The sequence below is a fragment of the Ambystoma mexicanum genome, chromosome 2q (assembly GCF_040938575.1).
Source record: "Ambystoma mexicanum isolate Mex_15411 chromosome 2q, UKY_AmexF1_1, whole genome shotgun sequence".
In the NCBI taxonomy this organism is placed as follows: Eukaryota; Metazoa; Chordata; class Amphibia; order Caudata; family Ambystomatidae; genus Ambystoma; species Ambystoma mexicanum.
The window spans coordinates 108478033-108505505 of record NC_090924.1 but is presented as its reverse complement, the minus strand read 5'-3'; the positions used below and the strand labels follow the sequence as shown (position 1 = coordinate 108505505).

Sequence of the window (27473 nt, the reverse complement as noted above, 5' to 3'; positions counted from 1 at the left end):
AGGTGAATGGACAGTAGTTGACAATGTACCTCTTCTATACAGGCTTTAAAGGAATTAAACCATAGTAACAAACCTAAGGTTCCATTATGGCCCATTCCCTATTTTGCTTTATCAGAGCAAAATGATGCACTCCACAGGTGTAACCAACCCACAATTTAAGTCCTGCACCCAATAGCATTTTGCTTGAAATCAGTCTGCTCACATATTTCACAACTGCAAACTTCTGAGTGTCCCGGTACAGATCAGCATTGACCAGCTGGCATTCTCTGCACAATGGTTACTTGCTAGTCTTTCACACTTGAGATTTTCTTACCCAACTTATACCTACAGTGGTGTAATGAGATTAACTAGGAACAAGCGAGATGGGTGAGCAATTAAAACTTCAAAAAAGGATTTAAAAATATCTGCAAGTCTGATGAATACCATTTTATGGATAGATTTATTTTTTCCATAGAATGCCCATTCAAAACATTTCAAAGACTTGTAGATACTGCTCTGGACAGGTTACATAGGTCATTTTCAGTGAACACCACCACAACATTCATATAGGCTTTTAAGTTGGAGAATTAAACAGCACAATTCAGAATTCATGTAAACACCAGTAAACATTTGAAAATGAACTGTTGACAGATCTTATGGAGTTATACTTTGAGCATGGAGACTATCCCAAAAATATACTGAAAGTCCAACATATTCACCACATTAAGGCCCTTACTAACATTTGTACATGTACCAAATTAAAACGTTTGCCGTAAAAAGTAATAGTTAAATCTCTTTTGCACTGCATCATGAATTTAGTTCACGGAACATAGTTTAAAGGGATCCTCTGAATGAGACTTCTCCATGTCTTCAGCCTCTGCCAAAACAAGGTGTTGCAAGCCACACAACCAAATCAGCTTTAATTTAAACTGTGAAGCAGGGCAGACTAGCTATAGTGAGGCAGTAACAAGCAGACAATTGTGTCATTAGGCAGCCTCCTCGTTACAGTCCTAAGATTCTTGAATTAAAAAAAAGAAAAATCCAATGTTTTAAAGTCTTGGGTATCCCAACAGGAAAGCACCGCTCCTTCGAAGTTGAAGCAATAATGCAGAGAGGAGGCAGCACCTTCAAATAACCTCAACCCATCTCTACACACTTCAGATTTACAAAATTATCTTCTTGGTTTTCATTTAAATTAATAAAAAAAATGTATTCTCCTTTTCTTTCTTCTTTACCGGGAGGAGTTTGAACTGGAACGGCTGCGATGACGTCTCCGTCCAGGAGACCTGGAGCGGGAGCGTCGGCGCGCTGGGGACCTACGCCTTGGAGAGCGAGTCCTACAGGGAGAGCAAGAAAAAAACATTAAGCAAATGGAAGCCTGTGGAAGTGACATTCAAAACAGACAAAAGGGGATCGTTTCAAAGGAAAGGTTTTCATATATTTAAAGAGCACTGCAAAACAACCCATCTCCCTGCCAATCCAACATTTGTGTGTGAAGGTATTTCTTCCTGGAAGAAACCTTAACATTTAATTAAGAGCATTTCCAGCAAATGCATTGTGATCATACCCAGTTAAAAATTGAAGCATCACACAACGTCCAAATTCAAAAAAGGTTGTTTGATGTCACTAAATGAGTGACCAGTTAGTTGGAGACTCACAGGGTGGCAAAGGGTCGCAGCAGCATATACAGAAGGATGCTAAATTCCCTGGGAAGGAACAAAGCTTGTTCAAAGAACCCCCTGTTACTTATAAAAAGGTCACATACTGCTCAACTGTAGCTTAGTGAGCTACCAAGTTCAAAGAATGAGGCCAAAGTGGAGACAGTAGATGAGCTTCTGCCACATGATCTATAAATTAAGAGAATCGCAGCAAGTTATTAAGATCAAAGTTCACACAATGGACTTGCAGGATAGCTGGAGAAACTAAGTGAAAGTCCAAAAGAATTGGCATCCTGTAATTCATCAGCACTCTGTGACAGAGATCGCTGCCACCAAGGAAAGATAATTTCTCTTGAAGTAATAAAATAGTCAGTAGGAGTGTCGAATTAAAGTGCTAGTGCACCACCCTTTTGCAGTGTTTGCTTGCCTATTATGGCCATCTGTATGTTTCAGATTCACACAAGCCCATGGTTTGAAGGAAAGATACCGAGCATCTCCCTCTTGTTTATACAGAACATTGTTGTATGGCCCATTCAGATTAAGAAACGTTCAATGCAAATGGAAGCTAGAACTATGGGCAACTGAAGGATAGACTCATGGTTACAGTAGCTGTAACCATCTGATCTTCAGCCAGGTCACAGGAATCCCAGAATCAAGAAGCAATAACCAGCACCATCTGGAATTACTAGACAATGGAACAAACTCTGGTGTGTATGCAAACATAACATGCTACAATACAGGCTGGTTCTCTTCCCTTAAAAGAGCACCTGGATCCCTTGAAGTGAGATGTATTCTCATTTTGCTTATGTATCTCAGTGGGAGGCTTTCAGAGAAGAAAACCCCAAGGACATAACTTGCTTCTTGGTAAGATGCCCGATCTGTTCGCAGGGTTTTGCAGTTGGCAAAATTAGAGCTGAACAATTACTTTCATGGCGATTCTGGCACTCCTAAACCTTGCTCTCCCTCCTTCACAATTGTTTGGGCATGTTTGTGCCAAATGATGGACAGAAAGGGGGAGGGGTTGGGGTCTCCAGAGGATGTGGCCACTGAGGTTTTTAGATTTGGGCCAATCCGTGCAAGCATACCCAAGTGTGCCCAGCCACATACCCAAAATCCCTGGTCACCACTCATCCAGCTCTCTCAACCATGGAGGTTGGCACACAGCAGGTGCTCAGAGCAGACAGCTGGGTGTTGTGAAGAACAGAGCAATGACTAGGAGTGTTAGAGTCACAATGAAAGTAATTTTGTCACTCTAGCGGATGGCATCCTGCTCACCTTCCTTCATAACTGGTTGGGAGACAGACTTTGCAGGCCCATGTAGTGGGAGGAGACCACATATGCCCGGCCAGGGCAAACATGTTGGCCAAATGAAGCATTTTTGCTTAAAGAAGCATCCAAAGAACAGTGCTTTGAACAACAAAAAAAAAAAAAGCATACGTGAAGACTTAGATGGCTGCAGTCTCCACAAGGCCACTGATGCAGCCTTGGTACTACTAGAATCAACATGAAGTCTTTCAGGGAACTAAAGGCAAAATAACTCAAACTTTAGAAATGTAGCAGAGTATCCACCTAGCAATGGAAGATTCAGTTTTGTTTCAAGGTAAACACTAAACAAAATTGCCTTTAATGATTTAGAATTGCCCAGATAGAATATTGATTGAAGTTCTAGCTATGCCGAGATTGTGCAAGGTCTTCTCTACTGAGAAAGCACATTGTGTCTGGGATGGAACAATGCAAGAACAATTGCCCAATTCACATTAAAATCCGAAGATGCAGGGAATTGCGAACTGTTAAGAGAACAATCATATCCTCATGGAAGATGATCCAAGAGTCTTAAGAGAGGGCGTGGAGCTTGCTTACACATATGGCAACTAAACAGGAAGCCTTTCAAGTAAATTTGTCAGTCGCAAGACACCAACGTTTCAAATGATGAATGTGTAAAGTGCCCAGAGAACATCAAGGTGCTATTGAGGAACAGGCTCTTTAAATAGTGGATCGACATGAAGTTCATAAAAGTGTCTTCTGGCAACCTCCTTAATCAGGACAGCCTCCTCAGTAGAGTGATGGTAAGCCGCAATGGTATAATCTAAAGACTGAAAATACAAAATATTAATTGAAGGAGGCCTTTAAGGTTTTTCTGCCCATCTGCCAACAGAACTGTGCTATTGTCCAAAATAGTCATCCCCAAAGCTAGCTTCCACACCCTGTAAAGCGCCCTGCTGCTCACAAGCTAGGTTCACGGTATGAACTGAACAAAAAATAACAGAGGCAGGCCCCAGTAGCAAAATCTAAGCCCTTTAGCTCTTACATTGCCGTCTAGCAACATCCTTTGTTACACAAATCACAGAGGTTACCTTCAGAGAGCCCCAAGTTGGTGTAAGCTACTGCCTTAGGAAAGATGCTCAGCTTTAACAATGGAAGACGAGGATGAAAGGCTGCTCCCTCTCACTTCAGTAGACTTTGAAAGGAGGTCCAAGAACCAGAGCTGCAGAAGCCAGCAAGGAAAGATCAAAATCAGGTTGCAGTTGCACGCCCCAGGAATGTGTGCAGGAGAGGGAGGGGTGAACACGCAGAGAGCCTTAACCAACCAGTCCAGACCCTAGGTATCGTTTGGCCAGACATATAAGCCCGAACCAAATCCTTCACTAGGCGTTAGGACTGATTTTCTATACTGTGGCCTGGTGGACAGATGTACTGAAGGCCAACCTAGTATTGTGACAGACGGCTCCGGGAGCTGTAGCCAAACCTTGAACCAGTTCAAGGTAGCAAGGTGAGCGGTCTGGATAAGTCTCAAGAGGTGGTGAGCTTGTAATGGGTCCACAATGAGCACAGTGAAATGGTTGAGGGACAGGTATAAAAATACTTCTTTACCTCTGGCCAAAACAGTGAAAAATGACTAACGGGTAATATCGCTCAATACTAAAAAAATATATACAATTACTAGAGTAGGGTATAATGCATATCAAACCCCTGAAAGGGAAGGAACAGATGAGTATTAGCAATACTAGTTCACAGAGATTCAATACCAACTTCAGAAGTCCATCCTCAACATGTATGTGGCCTTGTGCCCAAAAGTTGAGCTAAGTTCCATACAATTATGTGAAGCTGGCTATAAAATGTAGGTAGGGTCTCTGGGGTCGAGCGGACAGTTCCACATGTCATGGGACGAGTTAAACTAGCTAACAAACTTGTTCCCAACTTGAGTGCTTGTGTGAACAAGCAATGGCAAAGCCAAAGTAATTAACTTCTAAAAGTTACCAAACATTTAAAAGGGAGTAAAGGGGTTCCAGTAAGAAAAACGTGACTGATCTTAAACTATTGTTCTCCAGCAGGGGTATGACATGGATTCACATGCTCATGAATATTCCCTGTCAGGCCGAGAATTCTCTATAAAAGAATAGTTTCACTATCACTTACTGTCTTTTGCCTCTAAACCAATCACCGAGCTCTGGGTCATACTGCCTCCAGCCAATGACTGCCCTCTCCCTAAACCCCTCTGGCAGCCATCTTCAGATTTGGTAAGCACGTAAAGTGGGAGGTGGCAAAGCTCAATAAAAACAATTACCTCCGGAACAGGCTCACCTTCAAGCGAACAAGTTGCACAGCACTGCCTGGCCGACTGTGGATGACTCTGGAATCCCTGTTGACGCAGTAGAATCTCATGAAGGTGTGTGGCCCTCGACGTAGCAGCCCTGCAGATGTCCAGCAGGGGCACACCAGACAGGAACGCCGTCACAGTGATCGCTCTTGTAGGATGGGCTCTCGGACGGCCAGGCAGCGGTCGTTTTGCCAACTGGTGTCAATGTGAGATACAGCCATAGAGCCACCTGGCATTCGGTAATCTAGAAGAAGAGATGGAAGCCTTGGACAAAGCCCAAAGCCTTCCCATAGTCACAGGACCAAAGTTCACAAATAGATGAGACGTCTTCTGGAAACTCTTCATGCGTGTCACATAGATCAGGGCACGAGCCACATCCAGCGAGTGCAAAGCCCTTTCAGCCGATGAAGGTTTCAGAACGAATAAGTCTGACGGAACCTTTGGCATGACCCGCACAGGCCCGCTCTCATTGGTCCACCTACACTTCATCACTGGTCCTCCCAGGGCAGCCCCCTGAGGCTAAGGGCCCCAAGGCCAAGGGCGGCTCCGAGATGTGTGTGCAGGGGTCAGCAGGGGAAGCCAATGAAGCCACCAGACACCGACAAAACTGTAGGTGCTGGCATGGGTGGGGGGTGAGCTAGAGCAATTACTCTATTCCAGAAAGCTCTTGCGACTCTGATTTACCTTTCAATGACCTAGACTGCTACAGACCTACACCATGCAATATTAGAGAGATATGTGACCACCAGCCTCTACCTATTCATGGCTGGACAGCAAACACTGCCTGCAGTATAATGTTAACTAGTACCATACCCCGAGAGAACCACAAAGATTAGCCTGTGCCAAATCTAGACAGAAATGTGACTGCCAGCATATGCCACACTTAGATGGAGTTTCACAAATGTGATCGTTAGCATATGTGATTCTTAGCATGCACCACACTTAGAATTCCGAACCTAGCTTGCGTTGCATCTAAATAGAAATATAACTGTTAGCATGTGCCACACTAGTATGGAATCTGAACTTTAGCTTGCGTCGCACCTAGATAGAAATGTGATTCTTGGCATGCACCACACTTAGAATTCTGAACCTAGCTTGCGTCGCATCTAGATAGAAATGTGACTATTAGCATGTGCCACACCTAGATGGAATCCGCACAAACTTCACAACAATGCAACAACAAAACAAACAGACTTGCACAACAGCACACGACTACGGACCATAAAACACCCCAAGCCCAGCCAACGGACCCACCGGGCTGAGGTTGCCAACAGCACATCACTGCTCTCTTGCACTTTTCCAGCTTATTCCCAGTAACCCACTCCCTCGCCTCCCCTTTTTCAGAGCCGCCAGTGCGCCAGGGGACCACTTCGGTGGTGATAGTGCGCGGTACAAATGTCCTTTAACATTAACATGAAAGAGGGGTGCATCTGCAGTACCACCATGTGTCGTGAAAAGTCAAATAAGGCTGTTTGCAGAATAGGGCCTGTATGTCACCTAACCTCCAGGCGGAGGTGATGGCTACGAGAAAAGCCCTTTTCTATGAAAGGAACTGCAGAGGGGACAGATGCAATGGCTCAAAGGGGGTCAGGGGGGGGGCTCCCATGAGCCTCGTCAGTACAATGTTGAGCTCCCAACCCGGGGCAGAAGCCTTCACCGGCGGGAACGATCGCCAATCCATTGAGAAACTCCTTGACGGGACCGTGGCACCCAAGAGAAGACCGTCCTGGAGACCTGGTGTAGCGGGAAATGGCCACCAGACGCACTGTTGGGGAGAATTCTCAGAAATGTGCCAATTCCCCTCTACCTTCGAGAACTCCATCGCTGGATTCTAGGCAGGCAGTGAGGCAGGTGCCCGAAGCTCCCTGTGCTTAATCCCCTTGGTTACAGGAATGCACCCAAAGATGATTGGCTGGCTGTCCGGCAAGGACAGCTACCGTGCTGTGTGATTGACAGCTAGGCTGGAACGAATGGGAGAAACCTGCATAAAAGGCGAGGCTTTTTGGCTTGGAAGGCAGAGTAGACTACTGGACGAAGGAATCCGAAGAAGAACTTGGAAGAGACGTCTGCTGCAACTCCTGGACCGTTGGTTTGCCCAGTGAAGCCCTGCTGCTGCGCTGAAGCTCTGAATTCATTTCGACTAGAGAAGCCCTGCAAGGACGACTTCTCCCCTTGAGTTGGTGGGACCAATCAACTTCAAAGTGAACTTGTTTGGATATCCTCTCGCAGCTGGCTGTACTTCCACTGCTGCTGCTGAAACGGAAGTGCCAGGGAGAGGAACACCACCCCGTCGACAGGCTGGGAATCCTCGGTAAAGGAAAAAATCAGTATCAGTTTCTGATCTGTCTTTCTTAGTAGTAACCAATCACTGATCTCTGGGTCATACTGCCCCCAGCCAATGACTGCCCTCTCCCTAAGCCCTGCCTCTGGCAGCCATCCTCAGATTTGGTAGCACGCCAAGTGGCAATATGACCAAGTGAAGAGCCGCAGAGGGGTAGGTGGGAGGGTTTGCATGTGAATCCATGCCAGACCCATGCTGGAGAACAACAGTTACAGGTAAGTAACTTGTTCCTTCTCCAGCATGGGGTCTGGCATGGATTCACATGCTCATGAATAAAAGAATACATAGCAGTATACACATGCACAACCACGGGAGGTGGCAACAGGCTCAACATTAAGCAATACAATAACTCAACATTAAGCATCTCTTACCTCCTTACCAGGCTCACCTTCAGCAAACAGGTTGCGCAGCACTGCTTGGCCGACCCTGGACTCCTCCCTGGAGTCCCGATCGATGCAGTAGAATCTTGTGAAGGTGTGTGTCGACCTCCACGTAGCAGCCCTGCAGAAGTCCAGCAGGGGCACACCAGACAGGAACACCATGGTAGCAGCGATCGCTCTGGTCAAATGGGCTCTCGGACGGCCGGGCAGCGGTCGGTTTGCCAACCGGTGACAATGCATGATGCAGCCGGAGAGTCATCTGGAAATGGAAGTCTTTGAGAGAGCCTTCCCTTGATTCACAGACCCAAAGTTCACGAATAGCTGCGACGTCTTCTGAAAACTCTTCGTGCGGTCCACCTAGAACTTCAGCGCTCTAGCTACATCCAGCGAGTGTAAAGTCCTCTCGGCCGGCGTCAAAGGCGACGGGAAGAAAACTGGTAGCACCAAGGGCACGTTGAGGTGGAAGTCCGACGGCACCTTGGGCATGAAGGAGGGGTGCGTCCTAAGCACTACCCTTGTGTCATGAAAAGTTAAGTATGGAGGCTTGCAAGATAGGGCCTGAATCTCTCCCACTCGTCGTGCAGAGGTGATGGCCACGAGGAAAGCTGTCTTCCATGACAGGAACCTCAAAGGCACGGAATGCATAGGCTCAAATGGGGCTGCCATGAGCCTGGTCAGCACCACATTAAGTTCCCATGCCGGGGCAGGGGCCTTCACCAGCGGGAATGATCAGAATAGTCCCTTCATAAATTCCTTTACCAGGCGAAGAGACCACAAGGCCGCCCGTCCCGAGACCTGGTATATCGGGAGATGGCAGCCAGATGTATTTTTATGGAGGCGTGAGCCAGTCCAGCTTTGGCCAGCGACATTAAGTACGGCAGCACTTGAGGGGCCGTAATCCACAGAGGGTTAATCTTCTGTGCACGGCACCAGACAGAGAACCTCTTCCATTTATGACCGTAACACTTGAGAGTTGAGGACGCCCTGGCCTTTGCAAGAGCCTCTCTGCAATCAGCCGGGATATCGTACCCTCCAAACTCTAGTGCTGCAGGAGCCAGGCCTGCAAGTTTAGCAACTGTGGGTCGTGGTGTAGAATGGCGCCTCCTTCTCTGGAGAGAAGATCCGCGTCTGCCGGCAGCCTGACTGGCGGGGGCGTTGCCAAGTCCAAAAGGTCCAGGAACCAGACCTGCCTCGGCCACGCCGGTGCGACAAGGATCATCCTGCACCTGGACTTCTTGAGCTGGCTGATGAGGCGGAGCAACAACGGCAATGGAGGGAACGCGTATAGCAACAGGCCGTCCCAAGGGAACGAGAAAGTATCGGCCATGCTCCTCGGCTGTGGGAACCTGCTGGCGAACCTCTGGCACTGGAGTTCGTCACCGTCGCGAACAGGTCAATCTGGGGGTTTGCCCATCGTTGGAAGAGTCGATCCACTTGATCCTGGTGCAGTTCCCACTCGTGGCACGAGCACAGCTCCCTGCTGAGTGAGTCGGCGATGGTGTTTTTTATTTCTGGCAGGTAGAAGGGAACCAGAAACATCACCTGGGCGACGGCCCAGTGCCACAGATCCTGGGCCTCCTTGGATAGGGCTGGGGATCTGGTGCCCCCCTGCTTCCGTATGTAGAACATCGTGGTGGTGTTGTCGGTGAAGATCCTCACCACTTGTCCTTGAGGGATGGGAGGAACGACTTGAGCGCCCAGAACACTGCACGGAGCTCCAAGATGTTGATGGGACGAGACCTCTCCTCTGGGAGCCAAAGGCCTCTTGCGTGGAGATCTCCGTGTGGGCCCCCCCAACACTCCAGTGGCGCGTCCGTAGTCACCGTCTTCTGAAACGCCAGGGTTTGGAAATCCATGCCCATCGTGAGGTGAGCCCGGGTGCCCCACCATAGGATCACCCGACGGAACTCCTCGTCGAGGGGGATCCTGTCCTCAAAGCAGCCCCCCGCCTGAAACCAGCGGGCGTCGAGGAACTCCTGTAGCGGACGCATCCGAAGTCTGCAAAGGGGTACAAGGTAGATGCATGAGGACATCATCCCGAGAAGGGACTTGGACCTCACCCTGGCCATGTCCGTGGCCAACAGTCGCCGTACCTTGCCCAGCATGGTTTTGGTCCTCTCCTCTGAAGGGGAGGCCAATTGCTCTACTGTATCGAGCTTCGCCCCCAAAAACAGTGCTACTTGCGACGGAACCAGGTGGGATTTGGGGTAGTTGATGGAGAACCCCATCTCCGTGAGCAACCGGACGGTCCTCGCCGTATGATCGACGGCAAGTTCCCTTGACCTTGCCCAGATTAGCCAGTCATCCAGGTAGGGGTAGACGTGGATCCCCTGCAGACACAGCCGCGCCTCCACTGGTGCCAGGCACTTGGTGAAAACCCTGGGCGCCGACTTAAATCCCAACGGTAGGGCTCTGAATTGGTAGTGGCGTCCTTGAACCACGAACCGCAGGAACTTCCTGTGCCTTTTTAGAATGGGGATGTGGAAGTAAGCATCCTCCAGGTCCAGCAACGATAGGAAGTCGCCTTCCTCCAGCTGTCCCAGTATGTGGTGGAGGGTGACCATCCTGAATTTCTGCGCCTTGATGCATTTGTTTAACTGACGCAGGTCTAGGATGGGGCGCCAACCGCCTGTCTTCTTTCTGACGAGGAAGTACCTTGAGTATACTCCGGAACCCCAGAGCCTCCTGGGGACGAGCTCGATGGCACCTTTCTTGAGCATCGCCTTTACCTCCAACAGCAGATGAGGGACGCAATTCTCCTTCCTGGCCACGGGAGGAATGCGAGGGCACTTCTTTAGTAATTCCAGCGAGTGCCCGTTGGCCAGGGTGTCCAACACCCAACGATCGGTGGAGATGGACTCCCACACCCTGACGAACTTTGTCAGTCGGCCTCCCACTGGGGTGCTTCGGTGGGGGCCCGACCACCCGGCCGGGTCAGTCTTGCTTGGAAGCGGCCTTGGCCTCCTTGGCGACGACGGCGGGAACCCCCTTGCTTGCCGCGACCTCTGTAGGCCTCCTGGGAAGAGGAGCGGGCCGCCTGCGGTAGGTGGAGGAGCCACCGCTGGATCCTTTGGAGGCACCCTGTCTGCCTCCAGAGCGCCGAAAGGGCCGTCTCTGCTAAAGCACCCCAAGGGCCCGGGCCGTCTCCGAGTCGGTTTGATGGCCTGTAGAGAATCATCCACCGCCTTACCAAAGAGGTTGTCGCCGTCAAACGGCATGTCCAACACTCGGTCTGGACGTCCTGGCGAAAGTCTGTCGCCTTGAGCCATCCTCGTTGTTGGAGGCAAACTGTTGCCTAGTTGGCGAAATCCGGTATCGGCAATGTTGCCACCGTAATGGCGTGATCCGACGCCACCTCGCCCTCCTGCAGAATTTCTAGGGCCTCCGCCCTTTTGTCATCAGGCAGGAAATCTAGCAGGGGAGCCATCTTGAACCAGAGCTCCCTGTCGTAGCGGGCCACGATCGCTTAAGGCGGCCAATGCCTTAATCGTCAACGAGATGACTCGTTGTCCCATAGAGTCCAACTTCTTACCCCCGCTGTCGAGACGACCGAGCCCGGCGTGGGCTGGGCCCTGAGGCACAAAGGTGCAGCATTGGGGACTCGGTACTTCTTCTACCTGTCCCTCTTGGCGGGTGTCGTGGCAGGGTTCTTGAGGACAGCAAGCCCCTCGTCCCAGATGTCGTTGAGTAAAGGCACCGCAAGGACCGTCTTCCTCTTAGCCTCTCGTCGTTGGTACAGAAACCCCTCCTTTTTCTGTTCAGGGCAGAGCTCGGATGCCCTGGTTATCATGCGTGGAAAGAGCCAACCTCGTCGGCTGGGGACGCCCGCGTGGAAGGGGGGGAATTTGGGGAGGGGGCGTGATGGCGGGATGTCTGCTGTGTCATCGCCGCCGTCATCGTCGTCTGTCACCGTATCCTCTCCTGGCGAGGGGTCCACCGGTCTCGCAGGCACGAAGGGCGGAGCGGGGTGGACTCTCCTCCGCTTGTTCGGAGGGCTTCCCGACAGGCATGGTTCTGGCTCCTCCGTCGGGGTGCGTGGTAATATCGTCCTTATCTTGGTACATAAGGATTGGATTGCCAACAAAATGGCCGCCGAGCTATCCTAGGGCTCGGGCAATGGCTGCGACGGACGGGATGGCAGCTCCAGTGGGCCCCATTCGCCGTCCTCGTCGCTATCTTCGATCACGTCAGCAGGGACCGTCCCCTGGGATCGAACCTTCTCAAAACTCTCGTTGAGGTTTATGAACCTCTCGTTGAGGCCCCTCTCGGTCTCTACCAGCTCCTCCTCAGAGGCAGATTCCGAGTCTAACGGCCACCAGCCCCCCCCCCCTTTCAGCCGAGGGCTTCACGGGGGTCTTAGCGATGGGCTGGAAAGAGGATTCCCTCCGCGGCGGCAGGGATCCTCTGGGCCCAGAGGCCGTTTCCATTGGTGTAGTCTCAGCCGGCTCCGCCAGGGTCGCAGAGACCACTTCGGTAGAGGCCTTAGCCGGGTGGATCAAGGCCCTCACCACCTTAGGTGCGTCCTGGGCCTTCGCCTTGGAGGGAGGGTCAACGCCTCGCTCTCCCTTTGAGATCGACCGGGTCCGCTCCAGCGGCCTACCCGGGTTCTCGGACTTCCTCTTCCCCGACCTAGAGCGCTGGCTCGTGGTCGAACGTTCCAGGGAAGTAGCGCCCTGCTTGGCAACCGAAGAGCCCGACCTGTCGGCACACCCGGAGCCCGCGGACTCGCGGTGCTTGGCCTTCTGTTGGGTCCCCGTCGCCGGGGCGCCCTCAAAAAAGACTTAGAAGCCCGCTCAGAATTCTTCGCCTTCTCACTTGCTGTGCCCTTCTCCAGCCAGGTGGCGCGGCGGGAACGACGATCTTGTTTGGTCCGTTCCGAAAGGTTCTTGCAGAACGCACAGTCCTTCTCCACATGTGTCTTGTCCCCATGGAGGTAGTAGAGACATCGCGAATGCTCGTCCTCCTTGAAAACGTTATATAATCCGCATCCAGGGCAGTTCCTGAACAGCTTGGATGCAGGCGTCGAGCTCCCCTTGTCCTGGGCCATGTCCTTGAGGTAGGCCGCAGATCTTCCGGAATCCTCCAAGAAGTGTAAACTCGATGAAAACTTCACCCTTGAGGGGCGTAGAAGAATTCTGCAACGGGTCCCCGTTATCGGAAGTAGATACGGTGGAGCTTGAGGCTTGATTAAACCGAAAAAATTAGAAATTCCTGAAAAAATGTGAAAACGCAGTAAAAGAAAACTCGAGAGCTAAACACGAGGACTCCCAACACTTGAGCGTGCGGTAAAAATCTGAGGATGGCTGCCAGAGGCGGGGCTTAGGGAGAGGGCAGTATGACCCAGAGATCAGTGATTGGTTACTACTAAGACAGATCGATCAGAAACAAAACTGATACTGATTTTTTCTTTACCGAGGATTCCCAGCCCGACGACGGGGAATATTAATGAGCATGTGAATCCATGCCAGACCCCATGCTGGAGAAACTAAGTGTATATTTTTAGTGTATGTGTTACTGAAATATTGCCCCTTCCGAAGAAGACTTATTCAAACTGGCTGTTAAATTAATTTTTTTAATCAAGAAACCCGTATCCAAATAAACACATACTCATGGTTACTGTGAATCCCTGTGTAACCATCCTATTGCTCACATTGACCCCTCTTTAGATAAGCCTGGCTGCTCAGCCACACTACCTACCTGTGTAGTAAAGACTTTTACCAAAGGTTGGGTTCCTATTGCCAGGTGGTCAAGGTTGTTGTAGTTCACCCAAAAGGGTACTGCTCCAAATCTTGACTAACATGCACCTTGATAGAGGCGTACACCAGCCCCACCTTGGCCAAGGACCACGAGCACGGATAAATCTGCAGGGCTGTGAGCCTCGTGATTGATCTGCATATGGCACCACGTGGCGAAACGCTTCCACTTGTGACCGTAATTAAGAGCTGACAATGCTCTGGCAAGGACCTGCCTGCAGTCCGCCGGCAACTCTTACCCTCCGAACTCTAAGGCTGCAGGAGCCAAGCCTTCAGGTTCTGTGACCTGGGTCATGATGCAGGATTGCGCCTCCATCTCCGGCGAGCAGATCCATGACCACCGTTAGCTTGAATGGAGGAAACGTTGACAGGTTGAAAAGATCCAGGTACCAAATCTGCCTCAACCACGCAGGGTCGACGAGGATCATCCTGCATTGGCACCGTTTGTGTTTGATGATTAGCAGCAGGAGAGGCAACTGAGGGGAGGGCATACAGGAACAGGCCTTCCCACGGGAAGGAAAACTCATCTCCCCACCCCATGCTCCTCGGCTGGTGGAACCTGCTGGTGAATTTTAGGCATTTGGAAGTTGTTACCGTCGCAAAAAGATCGATTTGGGGTCTGCCCCACTTGAGGAAGATGCGGTCCACTTGATCCTGTCAAAGTTCCCACTCGTGGCAGGAGCGCAGCTTCCTGCTGGGGGACTCAGCGATTGTGTTCTTGCCGCTTGCCAGGTGAAAAGGGATGAGGAACATCTCTTGGGCGACGGCCCAGTGCCACAAGTCCTGCATCCCTCTGGAGCAGTGGGGGATCTGGTGCCACCCCGATTCCTGATGTAGAACATCATGTGGTATTGTCCGTTAAGACCCCCCCACCACCTTGCTCCTGAGGGACGGAAGGAACTACTTGAGGGCCCAGAACACAGGCCGCAGCTCTAGCACATGGATGTGGAGATCCCTCACTTTTAGGAGGAATTCTCATAAATGTGGAAATTCCCTTCACCTTAGACAACTTTGCTGGATTTTGAGGACTTGATTTTTTTTACCTGGAAAATGTGTGAGCCTTTTTCCCCCACTCTCATGTGTTTTACTCTTGTGTTCTTTGATTATGGAGTTTTAGACAACTCCATAGGCATCATCTTTTCATTGGTGTCACACAGCACCGTCAGTGCAGTGACGCATGGGAAGCCTTTTAGGCTGTCCCAAGGTTTAAATACCTTCTCTGGGATAAACTACTGTTTCCCAGAGAAAGTAAAGTGAAATTGACTTTACCAGTCTTTTCAGATTCCTAGGCCCAGAACACCCTTTCTTGCAATCTTACAATAGAGTGCTGGAGGGGTTACTTAGTATCTCAACCCCCTCCCCCACCCCCCCCCCCCCATGTCTAGAAACTCATGTAGCAGTCAAATGCTGGTGGCAGTGGTTTTACAACAAACTACCATTATTTTTCCCGAACGTGAACACTGGTAGCGTTAAATCGTGGGAGCCAGGTTTTTCAAGATGGCGTCTGAGCCCCCTTTATTTAAACAGGTCCATCTTTTTTCATAGTTTCTTTTTGGAAAGGTCGTTCTAGAGTTTCTCTGCCCGCCAAACCAGGTTTGGTCCCTTTGTTCCTACGCCTTTGGCAGGTTTCAGGACTGAAAACCGCCTCTGCCGCCCCCCCCCCCCCCCCCCCCCCCCCCCGAGTGTCTGGGATGGGCAGGAAGTGAGGTGGCCGAAACTGCCTGTGCCTAGTCTCCTAGGAGACTCAAATGCACTCTGTGGTGATTGGCCGACTGTGCGGCAAGGACAGCCACCCTGCTGGTTGAGTGGCAGCTAGGCTGAAATGAATGGGAGGAAACTGGATAAAAGGCGAGTCTCTTGGCTTGGAAGGCAGAGTCGACCACTGGAACGAAAGAACCGAAGACGAGCTGGAAGAGGACTGCTGCTGCAACTCCTGGGCCATTGGTTTGCCCGGTGAAGCCCTGCTGCAGGTCCTAATCGCCAAGTTAATCTCAACAGAGAAACCTTTTCAAGGACGACTTCTCCCTTTGAGTTGGTGGGACCAATCAACTCGAACCTTAAGCCACCTGGATACCATTCTCTAAGCTGGTTGCATTTTCCTCAGTGCTGCTGGAAACCAAATAACCAGGGAGAGAGACACCAGTTTGTGAGTTTGTCTACAGCTACCACCGGAATTGAAGATTTACCTTTGCTAGCTTTTTGACCAGTCCCAGTGCAGGAGTCCCAACATTCTCTACGACTGAGGCTCAGAACAGCGAGATCTGCAGGAACAGACATCTTCAGCTGCATCTTTTTCTTCATTGTAAGGTACTGTGAAAACCCGACTGAGAACTTACCTCTCACTGTGAAAGTGCTAGAAACTTTGGCAACTTGCAGGCCTAGTCAGCTTGTCACCCAACATATGAATCTTTTTAAGATCTACTTCTGAGAACTTTGGCAAAGACTTTTCCGTTTAACTACCAGACCTGCCTATCCCCTTGCATTTTTCCCTTCCCCTACCCCTGCACTTTCGCGGTCTGAATGTCACCTGGCCTAGTAGGATCGTTGTCCGTCTTCCCCTTGTTCCCCCCTCCCTGCCTCGTCGCGCCTTGAAACACTTGTGTATAGGCGCGTTACAAATGCCATATCATATCCTATCAAAGGCATTAGCCCATTGACTTTGGCCTAACCGATTGCATTTGTTTACTGTCTAAGAATAACTACGCTTTATTAACCTATGCCCTTTTGCTCCTACGTCAAAGTAGTTTAAATGCCTCAGAAACTAGTGTGAAGTACTGAAGTATATTTTTGCGCGATATAGATTGTCTCCTTCTAGTGAATGTTTTATAACTGACTGAATAAATTAGTGTTTTACAAAGAAACCTTGAGTATAAGAGTCTATTTGAATACTTGCGACTGTAGACCTCTAGCATCATTACAGCTCACATTCCCCTCTTGAGATAAGCCTGGCTGCTCAGCAACGCTACCAGAACTGTGTAGTACAGACTTGTAGGGACGCGTCTGTGGTGACGATCTCCTGGTATATGGGGGGGGGGCTCTGAACCCTATGCCCTCCCCCACCCACGTAGATGGAGCGTGCAACCCACCACCGTATCGCTTGACGGAACCCCTCGTAGAAGGCAATCTTGTCAGCGACGCTTCCGCAGGATCCACAGAGCGCCCAGGAATTCCTGAAGGGGTCGCATCTGCAACCTGCAGAGCCGGATCAGGCAGATGCATGACATGCCGAGCAGCGACTTGATGGTTCGCACCGTGGCAGTCTCGAGTGCCCAAAGCCGTTTCACCTTGACCAGCAGGGCTGCTATCCTCTCATCCGAGGGAGCCTCCAGGCAGGAGACACTTGAGACTGGCCCCTAGGAACAGCAGTTCTGCGATGGTATAAAGCAGGACTTTGGATAGTTAACTGAGAACCCCAGATCCGTCAGCAGCCGGACGGTCCACTCCGTGTGTTCGACAGCTACTTTCCTTGACTTGGCCCGGATGAAGCAGTTGAGTTACGGGTACACGTGTATCCCCTGTAGATGCAGATGGGTCGCCACTGGTGCCAGGCATTTCGTAAACACCCTGGGCGCCGACTTCAGTCCGAAGGGGAGAGCCTTGAATTGGTAGCGCTTTCCCTGTACTACAAAAAGGCAGGAACTTTCTATGCTTTTTGGAATGGGGACGTGGAAGTATGCGTTCTCCAGATCCAGTGACGTCAAGAAATCTTCCTCCTCCACTTGGCCGAGCACATGCTGCAAAGTGACCAGCCTGAATTTTTGGTACTTGAGGTATTTGTTGAGACGCCTCAGGCCTAGAATGGGCCTCCAGCCCCCTTTCTTTACTGAGCCCTGGAGTTGCTTTGGAATCAGCTCTATCGCCCCTCCAGGACACACTACCCTATGTGGAGTAGTGGGGCATTACATAGTAGCTCCTTGAACCCATTCCTCATGTAACATTGTTTTACTCTAACTCACTTGAATTGCTGGTCGCAGTGGTTTCATTTTTACTACCTGGTGACATGCTAACAAAATGGCCCCCGTCTTTGTTCGGCATTTTTTAGTTTCTTCTGGGCTTTTACTCTGAAGCAGGTTTGAGTGCTTTGTGCGTTTTGCATTTGGCAGACTTTAGCTCTGAAACCCGCCCAGGCTCCGGGATGTCTGGAAAGGCAGTGAGGGAGGGTCCGAAAACAACGTGTCCTTTGTCCCTAAGTGCGTCTGAGTGAAACCAGTTCCCATTGGTCGGTTGGCTGTGTGATTGACAGCCTAGGGCTGTGAGTGAATGAGAACTTGAATAGAAAGCAAGGTTTTTGGGACTATAGGCAGAGGACAGCATCTGAAGCAGAAGACGTGATAAGACCCCAGCAGCATCCTCCTGGACCACAAAGAACCAAGTGAAGCCCTGCAGCTGTGCTGACCCAGTTTTCGATTTGACAGAGAAGACCTGTACGTGACAACTTCCTCCCTTAGGCTGGTTGGAGCAACTAGCCTCAAGACAAACGTATTTTGGCTCAATCCAGACTTGCTGCAACTTTCCAAGGCTGCAGAATCCCAATACCTGGGGAACCTGACTATCAGTGAGTGCATTGTCTTGCAAAATGCGACTCCGGCCCAAACCTTGTGGGCATCCAGAGGACCCTATAGAAGCAGGATATCCGTGTCTAGAGTCCCCTCACCAGAGTCCAGGACCGAGGGATCAAGGAACTTCCAACCAGAGCAGTTTGTTCTTTGGCGCTGAGAAAAAAGGCAACAAAACCACAAAGTCACTGAATCCCCAAGGAATCCATTGCTGCAGAGTGCCTCTCGAGTGCTGCCACAGGAGCCTGCCAGACATCCTCCCTTTCGTCACCACAACCAAGGACCAGGAACAAGGGTCTGCTGTACTGCATTCAGAAGGCATCCAGCTGGAACAACTTCAATTTAAAAAAAAGGTACAGTGGGGAACATTATCCTTTTGCCATTTGAGGTGCTTCCTACCTTTGGAAGGGCTATTTAACTCTAGTCTAAATTGACCTCAACTCACTTGCACTGGCCTTTCAGCTTGTGCTCGCTCAAGATGATTCCACTCGAGTGGTTGTGATTTCTTTTTGAACTACTATTTAAGAACATTTCTCTAAGAGCAGCATCAGAATTTGGACTTTGCCCATTAACTTTGGCTGTCCTGGATCCCTAAAGGCCTCCTTCTGAAACTATTGGCTTTTGCAGTGCGTGTTCCCTTACAGGTTTTAACGTTGAACACTTTAATGCTGGGATAATAGACTGGCTGCACCCCTGGGAGAATCTAACATTTCTTATAACCTATAAATCTGTTCAGATCAAACCCTAACCTTTCCTTCCTTGAACACTCAATGGTAGGGGACAAAACTCCCATCACAGAATAAGGAAGGAATGAAAAACAGGGTCATAACATTTACAGCAATAATGCGTGCTAACAACTAGTGCTCCTAAATTCCTAGTATCTTAATAGTTCAGGTCTGCCCTGCAGACATCTAATGTAATTTGTGAATCTCAGGTAAGGAGAGTTTGCTATATCTCTCTAGTGAGGTGTGTGTAACAGACTACCCTAATGTTAAGACATGGTGCCAGAAGATTACGAGACGGCCACCCACATGCCCTCCATCTGGGCCTACCATAGCCGATCTACAGTACTCTGAAAAGGGAAGAATGGCTCCTGTTCGTTGTCAATGGTGAACCGAACAGTGAGAAGAGCGCATCGGCTAAGGCACCGGAAGCGGGAGGGAGAGATTGCTTGAGCGTATGCAGAGCGGATCAACAGAGTGCCTCCTGGCTGAGGGACCACTGCCCCGATGACTCGAGTGTAGAGCTGGAGACCGTACCTCTTGAAGCCACGGGTAGTGCATAGCCTGTATCTGGGCGTCCCCTCCCCAGGGAAGAAAATCAGTCCCCAGCGGACTGCAAATTATATCAGGGGACACCCTCCAACCCCCCCCCACCCTCAGGTCGTGTGGAAGGCAGAGAAACTGCTGGCGAGGAGCCACACTGACAGCAACTGATAGTCTCCCTTCAGAGGTGTAGTCCGCTGGCCCCGAGAGCGGTAGGCAGCCACAGGGAAGGAGGGACAAACCTTTCAGGTCCAAGTGAGCTCCGGATGAGGAGCGGACAGCGGAAGGGAGACCGCAAAGTATACAGCGCCCTTACCCACGCAGCAAGAATAGGAGGGCCGCAGCCTCCCGAGCCTCAAGGACATAACCACCCGACAGCTGCACCCTCATCCTGGGTGCACGATAGAGGAACTCTACATCACCACTGCATACAGACGCAGTGAGGAACGGCATACGTGAAGGAGGTGGGGAACCTGGTTGACGTTCGTGGCACCTTTTGGTGCCGAGTCAGAATGCCCCTCCCCCCCTGTATAACAAACTAGTTTAGTGAAGGGGACCGTGGAGGAGCGGCGAACAAAAAGAGGAACCATGTGTGTGGAGCGAGGGGGGGGATTGGGGACCAGTTGATAAAAGGAACAATAACTCACGCATGACAGGCAGCCAAGCTCTTATCATCAAAGGGTGTAACAGCATTCAACAGAACCCAACGACCAAGCCTCTGGAACAGTGTGCACTCTAGGAAGTCATTGAGAGGAAGGCACTAAAAAGGGATAAAACACTAACAAGAACCCAACACAGACTATCACTGGCAAGCCCTGTGGTTCAAGCGAGGCCAGACCCCCGAAGAGTAACACGAGGCACCCGAAGCGACTGGGAGACCGTGCCCGCCCTGATCATATAATACCCTGCTGATCTGCCCCAAGAGTGGAGGGAACCCAGAAAGGTACGAGGAGTCAGCACGCCCAGAGTGAGCCATTGAGCAGAGGCACTAGGGGTAACACTACTGGCAGTCCTCCCCCGCCCTTCAACGACCCCACAGATGCCAGGAGCTAGGTGGAAGAAGGTCTCAACCAAACCCAAGGGGACGCCAGACCCGGGAGAGGGAAAGCTGGAAAGGTGTTGGCACCAACAACTGGAATAGGCTAGGACTGCAGATTCAGGGAGCCAGGAGGGCCCCCAAGGAAAAGGAACCCAGCAGCATGAACAAAGAAAACTTGCAGGAGTGCCGAGAGGCATGGAGGAAAGAATGGTGAACTCCTTTCGGAACCAACTCAGCAAGATAAAAGGAGCTGCAGAGCTCCCTACAAGAAGTCAGGAAGGAGGTCACTGACCTGGGTGACATAGTAGACACAACCGAAAGAGACCGAAAGAGGCCTGTCAGATATATATGAAGAGGTGAAGCAGAACAGTGTACTGTTGGAACAAGTGGCTAGGGCCACACAAAACCTTGAGCTGCAAGCAGAAGATCTGGAGAACCGCACCGTCAAATATACAGGTAAAGGGGCTGAGCAAAACTGTACTCGACAGGGATCTAAAAGACACTATACAGCAATGTTTTGGAAGCCTTTTAACAGAAGAGCAACCAGAGGAAGTGAGGATAGATAGAGTACATAGAGTGGGACCAAAGAGACAGGATCCAGGCTCGAGACAGACGTCCTAGTGGCTCTTTCGTCCTATATGATGGAGGACATACTGCATGCAGCAAGAGCCCACCCAGGGGTCAAAATCAATGGGGCCCAAATCCAACTCTACTAGGACTTGGCATTATCATGACTACAAAAAAGAAAGGCTATGAAGCCAGTAACCAAAGCATTAACGGCTAAACACATTTACAAATAAGCATTCCCATTCGGGCTCCTCTTCATGTGGGAAGGGAGGCAGCAACGAGTCACGACATGTGAGGAGGGACCGTTCGTGTTGAATATGGAGGAGGAACGAAATTCAATGCGACCATCCAGACCACCATCCCCCAATGGGAGCAATCCCTGGTAATGGATAGGGGATTGGGGGAAGAGAAGCGATAGGAGCACTAGGATAAGAGGTCCCCTCCACCCCACCCAAGACAGGAGGGATACCACCCACAGAAGACAAATGACAAACGGAACACAGGAAGCCTGGATCAAATGCACTAGTAAGGTACCTGCCTGAATCAGAGGGGAAAAGATTTACCAGGTTACTCACCGTAGTGACCACCTTACGCCTAGTCCATAGTCCCCTTTACTCCATACTTATGGGACATCTCTCCGTCCTGTGGGACGGGACCGGAGCACTTTTGTAAAAAGCATCAACATTTTTTTTTAAAAAGGTGTCCCTCCTTCCTGCGTGGGGCCCGGCACGCGGCCGTAACCCCGCCCACCTTGGCTCCGCCTCACACATCGCCCATCAGTCCTTTTCTATTGCAGGGTCCAAGACCCATTAGCAATAACAGAGGAACCTTATTAGAGGGGACGGCGGGCAGGCGTATGGCGGAAAGGGACTATGGACTAGGAGTAAGGTGATCACTACGGTGAGTAACCTGGTAATACTCCTACGTCCCGTCCCCTTTCCTCCATACTTATGGGAGATTCCCAAGCACTCCTTACAGGAGTATGGGTGAATGGAAATACCCCTTACTGAAACAGGTTCTTCGGCACAGCCTGACCGAACTGAGCGTCAGCCCTAGAGCTCATATCGAGGCAGTAATGCTTACAGAAAGCAGATGGGGAGGCCCAGGTAGCTGCTCTAGCGATGGACTCCCAGGGAACATTTCTGAAAAGCAACCGCAGCTGCCTTGCCTCACACCTGATGTGCATGGATACCCTTAAGTGGTTGTTTCAGCTTTTGGACGGTGAAAGATTCCGTGACACAGGCAGCAATCCATCTGGAAATGGATGCCTTAACGACGCCGGCCTGCCCTGGGGTTTACCGAAGGTCACAGACAGTTGGGAAGAGCTCCGAAGCTCGGCAGTCCTGTCCAGGTAGAACTTAAGAGCTCTTCGGACATCCAGGCAGTGTAGAACCCTTTCCGCCTCCGAGGCAGGGTTCGGAAAAAAGACCAGAAGGGAAATAGACTGATTCAGATGGAATTCGGTCACTACCTTTGGTAGGAAAGCTGGGTTCGTCCGAAGGACTACCTTGTCCTTGTGAAAGACCAAGAAAGGATGCTCCACCGACAATGCCTGGAGCTCACTCACTCTCCTCGCTGATGTAACGGCAACCAGAAAGGACACTTTCCAGGACACGTACTTGAGGTCAACCGTAGCCATTGGCTCGAAAGGTTTATGGCACAGCGCCGTCAGGACTACGTTTAAGTCCCAGGGCGGGTGCAGACTACGAACCGGAGGGTAGATGTGTGTCAAACCAGCAAAATGGCTCTTCACCACCGGGTTAGTTAACGAATAAGAACACCGGTCTGTAGAGAGGTAGGCGGAAATCGCCGAGAGATAAGTCCTGCAGGACAAGACATGAACCCCTGACTCTGCTAGGGAGGAGACAAAGGACAGCACCGTGTCAATCGTCACCACCCTCGGATCCAATTCTTTCTTCAAACACCAATGACAAAAGCTGAGCCATTTACTCTTGTATTAGGATCTGGTCGAGGGTTTCCTGGCTGCCTGGATAATGCGCATGTTATCCGCAGACAAACCCAAAGGCTCTAGAGCCGTGAAATCGGGCACCATGCCGCCAAGTTGAGAGATTGTGGGGAGGGATGCCACATCTGCTGTTCCCCTTGGTGAAGATCGGGAGTAACTGGTAACCTGATCGGCGGACACATAGACAGGTGTTGAAGTTCTGAAAACCAAAACCTGGCCGGCCACCACAGAGCTATCAGTAGAAGAGAACAGTTGACCGAACTCTTCAACTTCCAAATTGCTTGATGAACCAGAGGAAGAGGCGGGAAGGCGTAAGCTCTCGTTGTGCCATGGGATCTCAAGTGCGTCCCCCAGAGAGGAGGCTCCCAGCGCCCCTCTGGAGGCGTACTGAGGAAGCTTCTTGTTTACCGCCGTGGCGAAGAGGTCCACCTCCGGTGTGCCCCAACACGAGAAAATCCATGACAGGATCTCCGCCTTCAACTCCCACTCGTAGCTGACCACTGTCCGCCGGCTGAGGGCATCCGCGGCGACATTCAGCCGGCCCGGGATGTGCACTGTAAGCAGCCAGACCCCATGAAGCACGACCCACTCGCAAATCTGAATGGCCAGATCCACGAGAGACTTTGTTCCCCCTTGCTTGTTTATGTAGTACATTGACACTGCATTGTCCGTTCTTATGCGGACCACCTTGTTGACAATGAGGTCTGAACGCCTTGAGCGCCAGAAAAATCGCCAGAAGCTCCAATTGATTTATGTGCAGGAGCTTGTCCTGAGATGACCAGAGGTCCGAGACCTGAAGAAGATCGAACGTCGCATCCCACCGGAAAAGGGAGGAGTCTGTCGTGATCGTCACCATGGGGCTTGGGTCCTGGAACCCGACACCCACTGACAGGTTGCTGAGAGAAGACCACCAGTCCAGGTCCAGTCTCATGGAATATGGAATCCGGAATCATTATCCGTTTTGAATCCGGGTCCACAGCCTGACGCCAGGAACTCCTAAGAGCCATCTGGGTCCGCCTCATTTTGAGACGAGCAAGAGGAAGAGCCAGCACACACGAGGCCATGAGGCCCAGAAGCCTCTGGAACCACCAGGCCGACATGCTCTCCGACTGCGTAAACATCTGACACGTGGCCAACAGATCTGCCATTCTGTCCCCGGTCAGATACACACGGCAGTCTATCGTGTTCCAACGAAAATCCAGGAAAGTCAGGTCCTGTGAGACCGTCATGGAGGATTTCCGCCAGTTCACCGACAGCCCAAGATGGAACAGGAGCTGAAGGAGAGACTGGAGGTTGCCCGCTGCTGCCAACGGGCAAGGGCTGCGTAGGAGCCGCCAGTCCAAATAAGGATACACATGGCTATCCTGGAGACGAAGATGGGCCGCGATCACCGACATCTTCGTGAAGACACACAGTGCCGAACTGAGGCCAAAAGGAAGCACCCGAAACTGGAAGTGCTCCTCTCCCAGAGAGAAACAGAGGTATCTCCTGTGTGGGTTCCAAATCAGGATATGCATGTACGCATCCTGAAGATCCACCACGCTGAGCCAATCGCCCGCCTGCAACGAGGAGCGAATATGGCCGGGCGTAATCATCTTGAATTTCTCTTGGGGTAGGGAAAGATTGAACTGGGAAAGGTCTAGGATGGTGCGCAGGCCAGCCTGGTTGGGTTTGGGCACCGTAAACAGCCGGGAGTAGAAGCCCTCCCCTCGCTCCCCAAGGGGAACGGGTTCCACAGCTCTGAGGAGCAGAAGTTTCTGAACCTCGGCCTTGAGGGAGGGTGAGCCCGACAGCTGAAAGGGAGGGTTGAGGGTGGGGTAGGATGTAAAGGTAAGTGGAAGCCCGCTTGAGCGACTGACAAGACCCATCTGTCTTCTGTGATGGTCTGCCACGCCTCCCAATGAGACGCAATGCGTCCTCCCACCGGGGTCTCGTGCGAGCGCGGAAAACCCTCAATTGGCAGGTTTATCGTTGGCGGTGCCACCTGAACCTGATGAGGAGCGGGAGAAATACCGCGTACGCTGTTGTGTACGGAGGTTATTCCCCGCAGAAGTATCCACTCTGCGATTTTTGCGGTCGAGGAAGCCCCTAAAACCAGAGGAAGGTCAACCTTGCGACAACGGCCTTTGAGTCTTGAAGGGAGGTTTAACCAGAACAGACAAAGATTATGCCGTCTGAGTGCCGTCTTTGGTTTTGGTGAGCTCTACATCAGTAGAAGAGTGAAAAAGCTCCTTACCATCAAATGGAAGGTCCAGAACCTTGTCTTGCACCTCCTTCGAGCACTTCGTGGCATGCAGCCATGCTTGCCGCGAGGTATCAACCCCTAACATCAGACCCCGAGCCGAGGCATCTACGTGATGAGCCGCAGCCTCCAGGAGATCCTGGGCCAAGACCCTGGCATCGGAAAGGCCTCCTCTGAAATCCTCCAGCTTCTCGACCGGGATATGCTCCTCAAACTCCGACAGACCTCTCCACATCCGCATGTTGGCTCCCGCCAAAATCAATTCTGCATTGGCCTGCCTGAGCTGCAAGGCCGAATTGGCAAAGATTTTCCTCTCTAGGGAGTCCAGGAGCTTGTCCTCCTTTCAAGACCCGAGTCGCCGTCGCTGAGGAGGAAGCTGCAGGTCTGGATTGCAACGTGGCCGCAGCCACCACTGTGGAGGAGGTAGGCAGACAAGACGAGGCCACTTCTTCCGAGGAATGTAGCCGGTACCTCGCGTCAATCTTTATTTACAAAAAGTCCCGAGTGTGGCTTTTCCCAAACTCTTCGGACCTCGGCCTGAACGTCCTTCTGCAAGAACAGGCCGGTACTCTCCAAAGGAGTCAAGATGAATGCCCCAGAAAGCACGCCCTACTGCGGAGCAGGTGCCTCGGGCACCGGAACATCTAAGAAGCTCATCATGTCTAGTACTCAGTCATGGAAAGCTCTGGTAGAGCGGGGCAGGTCCTTGTTGTCCTGATCGCCTTGAGGGTCATCTGACAGGTCCGGCTCCTGCTGAGCCGAGTCAGGCACTGCCTTATCCACTGGGGACAATGGCGGCACAGGCGGAAGCGCAGGGGGAGGCACCACGGGCAAGGGAGGTGCTGGCGGAACCACCGACGGGACGTGTGGAGCTGGAGGCGCGGGTGGACATATCTCCTTGAAAAGCCCCTTGAAATATTCCCTCATGGGGTCGGTGCGCATAAGCACTTGAAATTTACTGAAAAAGGCGTCCTCAGGAGATTGTTTCGGAACCTGAAGAGGCCTCTCAAAAGGTGGACAAATCCAGGGACGCAACGGGGAAGGGTGCCACACAGGCCCCTCTGCCGACGTATCCACATAAATCAAGGGAGCCGCCCCCGCGGGCAACGAAACAATGTTCGGAAGAGGCATCCGGGCGTTCCAATCATAAACTGGCCTGTAAGGATGCGTACAAGGGACCTTAGGTTCACCCGAAGGACCGAACCCTACACAAGGGGCCGATGGCGTAGTTGTAGGGGTAGTACCTAAAATGGCCGCCGTGGTCGTGGCGGGAACAGGCACCATTTGTCCTCATCTGAGGGGAACTGCAGCACGTGAGGAAGGGGTCCCAGTCAATGGATCAGGGATCTTAATTTTAGCCTTAACGTAAGAAACCTCGGCAGAGCCGGTACTATGAGGCCTGGAATGTTTCTACGACATGCCAACCGCCAACTGAGCCTTCGAAGGAAGAGCCTCGGCACTGCCGGTAAAAGAAGAAACTTTCTTCTTTGCCCCATCAACAGATCTGGTGTCACCACAAGAGCGAGAACGGTGTGCTGTCAGCGACAGGGCCTTGCCCGGCCCCTCAGAACTGTTGGTAGACTTAGCCTCTGTACGAAGGACCTCAGACCTAGGCCCGGTAGAAGCCTTATCGGCACGGGCCTCGAACATGCGTTCGGTAACCTCAAGCCCAGCCAAGACCTCGGGGCGTACCCCGGTTTTGTTTTTGAGGGAAGCCGAAAGAACGGCCTCAGAGCAAGCTCCAGTACCCCACAACTCAGTAGAACTGGGTCTACACACAGCCCCCACAGGAGGGGCCTCGGAGTGTACTCCGGTGATCACAGGCCCCTTACGGAGACCCTCGGAGAAAACTCCAGTAGAATTATTAGGCCAGACAGGCACCTCAGGGCGAACCCCGATAACAGAGGTATCAACGCCCCTCCCGGCTCGAGAGGAACCCGGGAAGGTATCCCCCGGCCGGGTTGCTCTGAAAATCAAAGAACTTACTGGGCGTTTTTTCTTCTCATCGATGAACGCCTGAAAATGCGAAGGAGGAGTCCGTCCGAACACCACCTCCCACCGCTCCAACTGACGTTGAAGAGCCCGGACCGAAAGGGAGTCACAGTAAAAACAGGAGTCCCAACGGTGTT

At 51.4% G+C, this 27473-nt stretch overlaps 1 protein-coding gene across 3 annotated transcripts in view; it reads right to left on the bottom strand.

Annotated features, from left to right (window-relative positions):
- Positions 1 to 420: 420 nt before the first annotated feature.
- Positions 421 to 27473, bottom strand: part of RNPS1 (RNA binding protein with serine rich domain 1) — a 337071-nt gene continuing 310018 nt past the window's right edge. For all 3 annotated transcript variants that reach the window (XM_069646964.1, XM_069646965.1, XM_069646963.1), the window contains one exon: positions 421 to 1316. In XM_069646964.1, the coding sequence (XP_069503065.1) occupies positions 1211 to 1316 (106 nt within the window). In that variant the 3' untranslated portion in view covers positions 421 to 1210. The remainder of the gene's footprint in view (positions 1317 to 27473) is intronic.